The sequence below is a fragment of the Ammospiza caudacuta genome, chromosome 18 (genome assembly GCF_027887145.1).
Source record: "Ammospiza caudacuta isolate bAmmCau1 chromosome 18, bAmmCau1.pri, whole genome shotgun sequence".
Taxonomy (NCBI): Eukaryota; Metazoa; Chordata; class Aves; order Passeriformes; family Passerellidae; genus Ammospiza; species Ammospiza caudacuta.
Window position 1 is genome coordinate 3367160 of NC_080610.1, and position 12878 is coordinate 3380037.

The window sequence follows — 12878 nt, forward strand, 5'->3', positions numbered from 1 at the left end:
CCTGGTTCCTGCTGGAATTACTGTTAATCCAGGTGAAAGCACTTCTGAGAAGGTGCTTGGGCTGAGCATCCTCCCCATCGAGGCAAAGGAGAGTGAAACATTCGTCAAACCAAACATAAAATATCAGGGCATGAGACGTGGAGAGGGGGATAAAAGCTCTGGGATCCATTGGAAGAGGCAGGACAGGACCTGTAGCAGGATCCACAGCTGGAGTGGGCTGGGGGATGTGGGAGCTGCTGGGAACAAGCCAGGTCCCACTGCTCCAAAATTTAGGGATGCTCCAGCCCCCGGAGTCTGGGGGTCACAGTCCTCCAAACCAGTGCCCACGGGTGCTCCCAGGGCCTCACCCCATCACCCTCCACCCCAGCCTCTCCAGGAGCCCCCAGAGCCCAGAGCGCTTCAGAAATCCCAGTTTTATTTCAGATCGGAAACAACCAACCAGGAAGAACAAAAAAAGAAAAAACCAAAAAAAAAAAAAAAAAAAACAACCAAAACCAGAAACAAAAAAACAAAACCACCACCCCAAAAACCCCAAAAACCCCAAAGAATGAGAAACGGCCCCAAATCCAAACCAGTCCGTGCCCAGGTGGGTGCTACATACAGGCTGGGGGTTCCGGGGCGTGCGGGGCTCCCCGGCCTCGGGGTCGCTCCGGCTCTTCCCAAGGAGGGGTCGGCTCAAAGTGCATCAAGCAGGAGGTCAGGAATGTCCCCGCACCGAGGCACGGGGACAGGGAGGGGCTCTGGGGGGGTGGAATCCAGCCCTTGGCAGCCAAGTCCATGCAAACGCTCCCGGCTCTAGGAACCATCTCAGGCGCGTGTATTGCTTAGGGGATGATTTGGTTTATCCTAAATACGAGCTCTAACGCTAGAGCGGAGAATCCGACGGGATCCGCCGCGGGAGGGGGCTCACGGGGCTCCATGCACGTCACATGCACTCACGGGTCGGATTGTGTCTGCCGAGGGGGTTCGGCGTGTCGGTGTCGGTGCCAAAGTCTCCGTGCTCTGCCCCGGCACGGCGGGGCCCCGGCGCGGCTCTGTCCCCTCGGCCGCCCCCCGCCCGGGGGTGGGGGGGTCACGTCTCTGGGCCACAGATGGATGGACATAGAGATATTTATAGATATTTATAGGTGTCTCCTCCTCGCTGTCGCTGTCGCTGCGGCGGGGCTGCCCCGTTACTTCATCCCGCTGCGCAGCACCTGGTTGGCGGCGATGAGCATCACGCTGATGATGAAGGCGATGGCGAAGGCGCAGATGAGGCTCTTCCGCACGCAGGTCTGGCGGATCTGCTGGCTGGAGCAGGCTGGGGGTGGGACAAACAGCGCGTTACCCCATCCCAAATACACTCTCCTGTACTCAGGGTAACCCCGTGGTTTGGCATCCCCGTGGGGGGTTTGGCATTGCACTCACTCTCCACGTCGACGGGGCACTCCTCGGCCGTGCCCATGTGGCTCTCCTCCTCCGTCATGATGATGTTCTCGATGTCCTTCATGGACAGGTGCTCGCAGAAGGTGTCGTACAGCAGCCGCTTCAGCTCGTCCACCGTCAGCTTCTGCATGTCACACTGTGGGGACAGGGACTCGGGGTGACCCCAGGGCCGGCAGCACAGGGGGCTCCAAGAATCTCTGTGTGTGGTGGTTTGGGTCACCCTGGACTTGTCTGGGAAAGGCCTGGTGTTCTGGTGACGCCCAGCAGAGCCAGGGACACACGGAGGGTGCTGGCACCAAATGTGGCCTGGTTGTGACAGGGGCACAGGGGATGCACCCTGACACTGATCCTGAACCTCATCCCGCTCCTGACCCTGACCCCAGTCCTGACCTTGAACTCAATCCTGACCCTGAACCTGTTCCTGACCCCAGTCCTGACCCTCGTCCCACCATTAAACCTGATCCCAACCCTCATCCTAGCCCTGACTCCAACCTAACCCTGATCCTAAACCTGGCCCTAACCCCGACCCTTAATCTATTGCTGACCCTGACCCCAAGGATTATACTAACTCTTAAACTGGAGCCTGAGCCTGAGCTTGACCCTAACCCCAATCTTAAACATAATCCTGACACTTAAACCAACTCTAACCTCATCCTTGACCCAGAGCCTGACTTTCACCCTCTGCCCATCCTCAATTCCAGCCTTGACCCTCATCCTATCCCTGATCCCAACCCCAAACTTGGCCCTGACCCTGAGCCTTCCCTGGTGCAGGTTCTGGGGCGATGCTTCAGGAGGGGACAGGGGTGTCCCTGCCTTCCTGTGGGGGACACTGATGTCCCTGCCTTCCCAAGGGGACAGGGGTGTCCCTGCCTTCCCAAGGGGACAGGGGTGTCCCTGGCTTCCATCCCATGGAGGTGTCCCTACCTTCCAGAAGACGGTGTCGAAGTCGGTGCCGTGGAACTTCTCTGGGATGCCCGAGGTGGAGAGCTTGGGCCCCAGCAATGTCACAAACTCCTCAAAGTCCACCTGCCCATCACCTGCGGGACACAGGGCTGGCTGTCACCCCCTGCCCGGCCATGGGGCACATGGGACACTCCCCCTCCCAGAAGGGGCCCCATGGGTGGTCACAGATCCCCAAAACCAGTTGGGGACCTCAAAATCAGCTGGGAACCTCCAGCAAATTTAGGGAACCTCCGACTTAGGCCAGGATGCCCAGCAGTGGATGGGGTCCCCAGTGCCAGCCAGGACCCCAAGGCCCACTGGGGACACCCTAATACCATCCAGTCTCCCCAGAATGGGATCTGGAACCCCAGCGCTGGCTGGGGAAACCAAACATCATCCAGGACATGAACATGAGCTGGACCCCAGTTCCAGCTGGGACCTCAATTCCATCTGGAGGCCTCCCAGGGCTAACTGGGGACCACAAATGTTGGCTGGGGACCCCCAAAACCAACCAGGGGCTCCAACACTGGGTGTGGACATCCAACAAAGATTGGTGTCCCCAACACCAGCCAGGATGGCAACACTGGCTGGGGTCCCTGGTGCTGGCTGGGACTCTCACTGCTAGGCAGAGCAACATCTGGGGACCCCCAATGCCATTTGAGCCCCCTTCCAGTGGGACCTGGGGACACCCAGTGTCACCTGGAGCCCTCAGTACTGGCTGGGGAAGCCAAACAATGTCCAGGACTCTGAACCACAGTTGGACCCCAATTCCAGCAGGGACCTGGGGGTGGCTGTGCCCTGGTGGTGGCTGTGACCCTGGGGGTGCCTGGTGGCCGTTCTGGCCGTGTCCCCTGGCAGGGGGGACGCTGGCGTGGGGCTGTCAGGGCAGCACTAACGATGACTGATGAGGGGAGCAGCGCCTTGGCAGCGCTGCCAGAAAGGCTTTTAAATGGGGGAGAAAAGGAAAAGCAATAAATTAAGGAGCTCTTTCAGGTCCCTGTGGGCGAGGGAGGGGTGGAGACAGGGTCACGGTGACAGTGAGTGCTGGAGGGTGATGGGTGCTGAGGACACGACCCAGGGTGCAGGAGCCACCCCTGGGTGCGGGATCCAGCTGGTTTGGTGATCCCACAAACATCCAGGATCCTTAAATCATCCCAAACAGAGCTGCAGTGGCGACGATGATGATGATGATGATGGAGGATGAGGGGGAGGCTCCAGCGGGAGGCAGAGCCTGGGTCAGTCCCATCCCACATCCCGTGTCACGTCCAGCACGTGGGGTGGAAATACGGGAGAATTTTGTGTTTCACCCATCTGGGGGTCCCATCCCCGCCCCCACCCCGGTTTGCTGGGGTCCTACCGTCCATGTCGAGGCGCTGGATGATGACCTCCAGCTCCACCTCGTTGGGCATGTACCCCAGGGAGCGCATGGCCGTGCCCAGCTCCTGCTTGGAGATGAACCCGTTGCCATCGCGGTCGAACACCTTGAAGGCTTCGCGGATCTCTGTGGGGGGAGCAGCGATGGGTCGGGCTGAGCTTCCCCCTCCAGCCCCACAGAACCCCTGTGGGGGTCCCTCCTGCCCCACAGACCCCAAATATTCCAGGCACCCCGAGCACCCACCCTGCCCCTGCCACTGCTGCAGTCGAAACCGCCGCGTTCTGCCCTAAACCCGCGGAGTTCTGCCCTAAACCCGCGGAGTTCTGTCCTAAACCCGCATCCTTGGGTGAGCCTGGGGTGCCACCAGGTGGGCGCTGCCACAGGGGCATCCCCACGGGGCTGCAGCATCCAGCCGGGAGCATCCCTGAGGATCCACGGGGACTGTCCCCATCCCGGGGTCTCAGGGTGGGATTGTGCCCCATCCCATGGTCTTAGGGTGGGTCTGTGCCCCCATCCTGGGGTTCGGGGGTTGGGTGCTGGAGCTGGACACACTTCACCCAGAAAAAAACCCCAAATCTTGACGAAATTGCTGCAGTGCTCAGCCCTGCCTGGTGCGGAGGAGATGAAGTGGGGGGTTTGGGGTTTCTGGCTCGAAAGGAACCCCTGGGATGTGGGGGAAGATCCCTGCAGGGTGGCAGGGAGATGCTGCAGGGAAACTGAGGCATGGCCTGAGTCCCTTGACTCCACCCCACCTCCTGCTGCCCTCGGGACTCTGCTCCTTTTCGGGGCAGTTCCTGGCTTTTTGATGCCACCTGATGTGCGAAGCTGGAACCAGGCTGATGGGAAAGGACCAGGGAATTTGTGCTGGGGACATTGGGAAGCCAGGCCAGGACATTGGTGCCTCTTCCTGCTCCATGTGGCTGCCAGGGGAACTCGTGCTGGAGGATCCAAGCAGGAGAAATGGGCTGTGAACTTTGGGTTTGGGGGAAAAAACCCCATATTGGGTGACAGTTGTGACCCCAAGTGCTTGGGAACATCCCTGCCTGGATGGTGCCACATCGGTGACGTCTTCAGGGTGTTTTGGGGGAGTTTTGTGGGATTTTGGCCTGTCAGTCTGAGCTTCTCCATGGCCAGTGTCCCTGCCTGGGCAGGGAGATCCTCCCTGTGCTCCTGGGGGGCCTCACTACACCCCAGGCACCCCCAAAATTCATCCTTCAAGGATGCTCATCCCAAAGAGCGCCACCGTAGCTCCTCATCCGATGGCTCAGGGTGTTGGGGACAGGCAAGGACAGGTCCTGGCAGTGGCCAGGGTGGGGTCCTGGCTCCCCGCTGAGCACCCCCTGCCCCAGTGTGAAGCCGTGTCAGGATGTCACCGGTGTCCCCAAGCCACGGGGACAGGAGGAGGTGGCACCTTGTGGAGTACCCCTGGGGCTCCCAGCAGTGCCATCGGTCCCCACTGCCACAGGTGGGTGCTGAGGGAGGGGGGGACACCAAACTGGGGACTGGGTGAGCTGGGACAGCAGCCCAGGGACACGGGGAGTGGCACATGGACACCACGGAGGGGTGTGAGCACACACAGACAGACAGACACACGGACAGACACACACACACACACAGACATGCACACACAGACACATAGCTACACACATAGACACGCTGGCAGACAGACGCACATATGGACACACACGTGGACACACAGAGAGACGCATGGACACACACAGACACACACACACAAACACAGACACACAGACAGACACACGGACACACAGACACACACAGACACACAGAGCTGCAGGACTCACACAGACCCCACTGCAGTGAGGCTGGGACACCCTGGCAGTGACACTGGAGCTGTGCACACACACACACAGACAGACACACAGACACACAGACACACACAAATACACACAGACACACACACATACACACACAAACACACAAACACAAACCCACACTCACAAACACACACATGAACACACACACACACATGCACAACACAAACGCACACAAACCCACACACACAAACACACACAAACACACACACATACAAACATACACACATGAACACACATACACAAACACGCACACACACAAACACACACACAAATGCACACACACAAATACACACACAAACACACATACACAAATACATACACACACACCTCTTCACTGACACTGTGCGTGCACGCACAGGGACACGGCCAGAACCACATCACAGTGACGCTGTAGCTGTGTGCACACACACTGCAGTGATGCGGGTGAGTGTGCAAATACAGCCCAGCACCTTGGGGCCATGTGCTTGGGCGCACACACACACACACGGGTGGACTCTGCTCGTGCACACACACACACACACACACGCGCGCGCGCGCGCTCACAGCCCCTGTTCATGGACGTGTGTGTGCATGGATACAGCACACCCCAACACCTGGCAGTGATGCTGTGCCTGTGCATGCACACCCCAACACCTGGCAGTGATGCTGTACCTGTCTGTGCACACCCCAGCACCTCACAGTGATGCTGTACCTGTGCATGCACACCCCAGCACCTCACACAAATGCACCTGTGCATGTGCACAAACACACAAACACCTTGCACTGAGGTACTGGTGCATGTACACACACACTTTCCTTGCAGTAGTGCTGCACTTGTGCACACACAGACATGCACAACCACAATGCAGTGGCGCTGTACATGTGTGTGCACACACCAACTACCAGCACAGCTGTGTTTGTGCATGTACACACACACACACACACACACACACAGCCCCCTGCAGTGACATCGCTGTGCCTGCACACCCACACCCCCTTGCAGTGGTGCTGCACTTGCGTGTGCACACGCATGGACCTGCACAACCACGGCACAGCAATGCTGCACTTGTGCACACAGACACACCAACACCATGCACAGCTGCACGTGTGTGTGCACACAGACACACCAACACCATGCACAGCTGCACGTGTGTGTGCACACAGACACACCAACACCATGCACAGCTGCACGTGTGTGTGCACAGACACAGCCCCATTGCAGCAAGGCTGTGCTGGTGCTTGCACACACACACACACACACACACACACACACACACACTCCCAGCACGTTGCAGAGATGCTGTGCCCGTGCACAGGCACACAAACCCCTCTGCAGCAGGGCTGTGTGCACCAGCCCGTCCTGCTGTGCCGCCGTGCACACTCACACAAACACCTCCTGCAGCCAGGCTGTGCATGGGCACACTCACGTGCTGCAGTGGCACAGACACGGGCCCAGCCACGGAGACTGGCACAGCCACAGAAACTGGCACAGCCACACACACAGTGGCACTGGCACAGCCACACACACAGTGGCACTGGCACACACACAGTGGCACTGGCACTGGCACACACACGGAGCCACCCTGCAGCGAGGCCGTGCATGTGCATACAGATGTGTGACCATCCAGATGTGCGAGCACACAGACGTGTGAGCACACCCCAGCACGGTGTGCAGGCAGGGGGTGTGCCATGCCCGTGCACACACACACAGCCCCTGCAGTGAGGCTGTGACGGGCACGTCAGCGCACACGCACACCCTGCAGAGCTGCACACACACACACACACACACACTCACACACACACACACACACACACTCACACACACACACACACACACACACACACACACACTCACACACACACACACTCACACACACACACACACACACACACACAGCCCTTGCACGCTGCTCGGGGCTCCCAAATGGATTCTGGGGTTCTCCTCTCCCCCAGCCCCGTGGCTCCCTGCCTCAGTTTCCCCACGGGGACGCCGAGGGCTCCACGTTTGGTGCTGGGCCGAGGCTGCTCTCCCCAGGCAGAGCGGGGACATGGTGGGGTCACCCCCCCGTGCCTCAGTTTCCCCCCTGGAGCAGCGGGTGCTGCACCCCTTTCCCCCGGGCTCCCCAGGGACACCCCAAAGCTCAGCACCGCCAGTGCCCGTCCTGGCGCCCCGGCAAACTTTTGGGGTGGAAAAAGCCATTGTGGAGGCAGCGGGCTGAGCTCGGCCCCTCTCATGGCACGGGCGGGCAGAGCCCCGCCGACCGCTCCTCCCGGCCGGAGTCCGGTGACACCGGCACTGCGTGGAGCCGCCGTGACCCGGGGGGTGGCACGGGTGACAGCCGCCCCCGGGTCCCCCGCGCCACCAGCCTCTGTCATATTATGACAGCGGGGAGGGGGTGACCCCGCCGCGGCGCGGAGGGGAACGCGGCCCCCCGCCGCTGCCGCCGGTCCCTGCTGTGTCATATCGCCACAACCGGGGGGCCCGGGACCCCCGCACGCCTCCTCGCTCCCGCTTTCCTCCTTCCCCTCCTCCTCCTCCTCCTCCTCCTCCATCCATCCGCATCCCGCTCGCCCTCAGCCTCCCCACGGCGCCGGGGGAACGCGCGCCCCGACTCCCGCACAGCCGCATCCCGCGGGATGGAGACGTCCCGCTCCCCCAAACCCCCTCACCCCGCGATCCCCCGGGATGCCCCCCGGTCCCCCCCGACCCCCGGGCAGCCCCCCGAGCCCGCTCACCCTCCAGCTCATCCTCGGGGATCTCCACGGGGCGCTGCTCGGCGAGGATGTTGGGGACGGTGTAGATCCCCCGGTACATCAACGCCGCCGTCACCGGGTGGAAAGGCATCTTCGGGGCTCCCCAAAACCCAAAGTTTAAACCCAAATCTCGCCGGGTCGAGGGGGGGCTCCCCCCGGTCGGTGCCGCCGGACGCTGAGCACAAGTTGCCGGTGCCCGGCGCCCCCCGCCCGGTACCCACCGGCCAGGGGGGGCCGGGGCGGGCGCTCCCCGTCCTCCGGGGCCGGCGGCGGGACGGGGCTGGCGGCCGAGCCCCTCACGGCGGAGTCAGGGCGCGGGGGGGCTCGGCTGGGGGCGGCCCGCTTCCCCCGCGCACATGCCCTCCCGAAGTGGAAGCGGGAGGTGAGAGCATCCGAGCCCCGGTTAAATCCCGGTGCGAGCGGCGGCGGCGGGGGGGACGGGGCTGGCCATGCCGCTCGGGGCCCCCCCTCCGCCCGGAGCGCCCCCACAGCTCCTCCCGGGGCTCCCCTTCGGCCGGCCCCGGGCCGCTCACAGCCCGCGGGGAGCCGCTGCCACCGGGCCACGCTCCCCGGTGGGGCCCGGCATGGCGGGGCCGAGGCTGAAGGCGGCCTCTTCGTCTTCCTCCTCCCTGCCGCTGCTCCCGTTGTGCCTCCCCGCCAAGTGTCCCGGGCAGGCCGGGGCTCGCTGCCGCCGCCGCTCAGCCCCCGCCGCGCTCCCGCCGCCCCCCCGCCGCCGCCGGCAGCCCGAGCATCCTCGGCCCCGGCCCCGGCGAGCGGCGGCGGAATCCGGGCAGCGGCGGCGCCGGGCGGGTTTTGAACGGTCCCGCCCGGGAAATGGGGCTGGGGGCGGGGGGGAGGTGGGGCCTGCCCGGGGGGGCGGCGGGGGGGGGCAGCGCGGCAGCGCGGGGGGAGCGTCCCGGGGGCAGCGAGGGGCGGTGGGAGATGCTGGGGGGTGCTCGGGGGGGCTGGGGGTCCCTGTGGCACCCCCTGTCCCGGCAGGGGCCACCCCGGGGTCCCCCACGCGGCCGTGCCCAGGGAGCTGTCACGCCGAGGTCCCGGCACCCCGGGCTGCCACCACCCCCAGGGCACCCTGCTCGTGGGGCAGTCACTGTCCCAGGGTCCCCGCAGCACCCGGGACCGTCACCATCCCAAGGGGCCATCACCTGCATGTGGCACCCCAAACCTAGACATCATCACCCCCAGGTCCCCGCACGTGGCACCCCTGGGCGCTTGTCACCCCAGTGTCCCCACACCCTGCAGCCCAGGCTGCCACCACCCCAGCGCCCCTGGATGTGCCACCCTGGGCCGGCCATCACCCCGAGGTCCCCAGGGTGCTGAGGGGTGACAGGAACCCCAGGGCCAGACCCCAGGGCCAGACCTCCTGCTCCCACAGCAGGGAGAAAATGAGCCCTGGAAGAGGCAGGAAGCAGGGCCAGCAGCAAAGCCCTCCATCCCTGTCACCTGTTCCAGCCATCTCCCGCTTGTCCCCAGCTCTGGTCACATTTTTCACCTTATTTCTCACTTGGACATTGATTAATCACAGCTGGGCTCCTGCGCCAGGGCAGGTCCCCACCGAGCCATGTCCACACAGCATCTGTGTCCCTGTGCCATCCCTGTGACACCCCTGTGCCATCCATCCCCTGTGCCATCCCTGTGCCATCCCTGTGCCATCCCTGTGCCACCTCTGTGCCATCCTTGCGCCATCCCTGCGCCATCCATCCCCTGTGCCATGCCTGTGCCATCCATGCCTGTGCCATCCATCCCCTGTGCCATCCATCCCCTGTGCCATCCCTGTGTCATCCCTGTGCCATCTATCCCTGTGCCATCCCTGTGCCATCCCTGTGCCACCCCTGTGCCATCCCTGTCCCATCCACCCCTGTGCCACCCCTGTGCCACCCCTGTGCCGTCCCTGTGCCATCCCTGCTCTCAGGCACATGGCAAGGAATGTCCCCAGGAGCAGTCACACCTTCCCTCCCAAGTCCCCCTGTCGCCCTTCCCTGGGCTGGGCTGTCCCAGCAGCCGCGGCCCATTGGGAATTGGGTGACACAGTGTCCCCCGTGCCTGGGTGGCAGCTCTGGAGCTGGGGACAGTGGCACAGGGAGGCTGCCAAGGCTCCCTCTCCGCACATTCGGAGGGAGGGAAGGGCCTGGAGGTTGGAAGGACGCGATTCCCAGCGCTGGAACGGGGTGGGAGAGACAAAAGCGGAACAGTTGGCACCTCCCAGGTCCTCACCGGCCACCAAGGATGCGTCAGAGACACGGGGAAACTGAGGCACGGCTGGACAGGCTCCAGATGTGCCTCTCATCTTGGCACTGCCGCAGGAACCCCAAAAATCTCGGACCAGGATTCCTGCTGCTCCAACAACTGCTCCAGCGAGCCCCCCCCCCATCTCCTGCAGGGACACGTGCTCAGCCTCGCCCAATTCTCTCTGCCGGCAATTTCGGGGCTGCTCCATCCCCCCGAGCCCCGGGAGCGGCCCCGGAGCCCCCCGAGCCCGGCGCTGCCTCCCGCAGCCAGCTGGGGTCCCCTTTAAGCCGTTTTTTAGCTGGGAGAGATTTCCCTCTCCGGCAGCAGCGAACCAGCCCGGCGGGAGAGGGGATTTCGGGGATGAGCAATTCCCGAGGCTGGGGGCTCTCGGCTCCCTGGGCAGGGTGGCTCCTCCCGGGGAATCGTGGCTCGGGGGTGGATTTTTCCAACTCTGCTGAAATTCCCTCCTGCCCTGGAGCTCGGGATGGGTTTGGGGCACCCTGTGGATCTGTGCCCCACAGTGTCAGATTCTGCGGCTGAGAGATCCCAGCACGTGAAGGGGAAAGTGCCGATAATAAGAAGTGGTTTTTTGGGAGAAACAACCCCCCCAAAAAAGCCAAGCCTGATTGAAAATCTCCTCCCTTCGTGGTTTTTTTTTTTTTTTTTGTTTTTTTTTTGTTTTTTTTTAACAGATCAATTTGCTCCTCGATGTTAACGAATCTCCCTCCCAATTAATTCTCCAGAGGCTCTGGGGTGGAAACTCATTAATTTGTCACCACCCAAATCCCAGCAGGGATAACAGGGCCAGTTCCTGGGCTTTTCCCTGCAATTCCCAGCGGAGCTCCCGGAGCAGCGGCGGGGCCGAGGCGGAGCCGCCGTCCCCAGGGCCGGGGCGGCCGCTGCTCGCCGGGGATGGGAATGGGATGGGATGGGGATGGGGATGGGCAGGCGGCGCAGGGAGGGGGAGAAGGGAGGAAAATTAAGTGGCTTAATTGCATTTGAAGCCCTGACAGAGTTTTTGTTCATCAGGGATCCCCGCTGGAGGCTCCCGAGTTTCCCCCAGCCCGGCTCAGCCGCGCTGCTTCTTCCCCAGGGATGAAGGCTGGGACGAGCCGCGCTGGCTCCCCCTGCTCTGCCCCAGGTCCCTGCCCGAATTCCCCCGCCGATTCCGTGGGGAGAAGCTCTGGGGTTTGCTCGGAGCTCAGGCCGATGGGGTGGAGGCTGCAGCATCCCAGGGATGTCACTGTTGAGATGTTGGGATGTTCCTCTCCACAATTCCCCTTTATCTCACCCCCAGGACAGGGCCAGCCTTGCCAGCACGTCAATGCCACTGTCCCCTCTGTCCCTTTGTCCCTCTGGAGACAGCAGCACTTTCCCAACACTCCCAGCTGTTTTCCTAATTAGCTGATCCCCTAATGAGCCTGGAGGAGCTCGATCCAGGCCTGGTGTTGTGTGGTTCATTTGCAGCTTCAGAGCGATTTCACTGTCAAGGGCCCTCGCTCTGGGTTCACATCCCAACATCACATCCTTCCTTCTTCCAGGAGTTTGAGGGGATGGGAAGGAAAAGGGCTGAAGAGGCTCTGGCTCAGGGATGGCACTGATTGAGCTTTAATTAATCTGCTCCTTGTTCATCCCTCCCGTGGCAGCCGAGGGGCCCTTCTGGCTCTGCTGAGACTGCTGAGCTCCTTCCTGCCCTGAGGGATGGGATGGGATGGGATGGGGTTGGGAAGAGAAAGAATAGCAGGGATGGAATGAGAGGATGGCACAGAATGGGAAGGGATGGGGTGGGATAGGATGGGATGGGATCTGTGGGATGGGATGAGATGGGATGGGATGGAGATGGGATGGGATGGGATGGATCTGTGGGATGGGATGAGATGGGATGGGATGGAGATGGGATGGGATGGATCTGTGGGATGGGAAGAGATGGGATGGGATGGAGATGGGATGGGATGGGATGGGATGGATCTGTGGGATGGGATGAGATGGGATGGGATGGAGATGGGATGGGATGGATCTGTGGGATGGGATGGGAAGAGAAAGAATAGCAAGGATGGAATAAGAAGATGGCACAGAATGGGAAGGGATGGGGTGGGATGGGATCTGTGGGATGGGATGGAGATTGGATGGCGTGAAGATGAGGATTGGAATGAGTTGTGGATGAGGTGGGATAGGATGGGATGACATGGGGATGGGGATGAGGATGGGCATAAGGTGATGATGAGGATGGGGATGACATAGGGACAGGGATAGGGGTGGGATGAGGATGGGGACATGGTTGGAAATAGGATGGAGTGAAATGGGGATGAGGATGGGATAGG

The 12878-nt window shown here is 61.9% G+C and overlaps 1 protein-coding gene across 1 annotated transcript; it reads right to left on the reverse strand.

The window, feature by feature from the left end:
• Positions 1–1172: 1172 nt before the first annotated feature.
• CABP7 (calcium binding protein 7) lies at positions 1173–8432 on the reverse strand. Its single transcript, XM_058816891.1, has 5 exons — positions 8293–8432; positions 3725–3868; positions 2350–2462; positions 1408–1561; positions 1173–1300 (listed from the first exon to the last, which is right to left on the reverse strand). Exons 1-5 carry the CDS (start codon positions 8399–8401, stop codon positions 1173–1175), a joined length of 648 nt encoding a protein of 215 aa, XP_058672874.1. The 5' UTR covers positions 8402–8432.
• Between the last annotated feature and the right edge of the window lie 4446 nt (positions 8433–12878).

Excerpts from the sequence above, each read along its gene's own strand:
- CABP7 (XM_058816891.1), bottom strand. The coding sequence starts at position 8,401 with ATGCCTTTCCACCCGGTGACGGCGGCGTTGATGTACCGGGGGATCTAC. Across the intron at positions 1,562-2,349 it reads TCGACACCGTCTTCTGGAAG|TGTGACATGCAGAAGCTGAC; the intron begins GTAGGGACACCT and ends CTGTCCCCACAG. Across the intron at positions 1,301-1,407 it reads GTGCCCCGTCGACGTGGAGA|CCTGCTCCAGCCAGCAGATC; the intron begins GTGAGTGCAATG and ends TCCCACCCCCAG.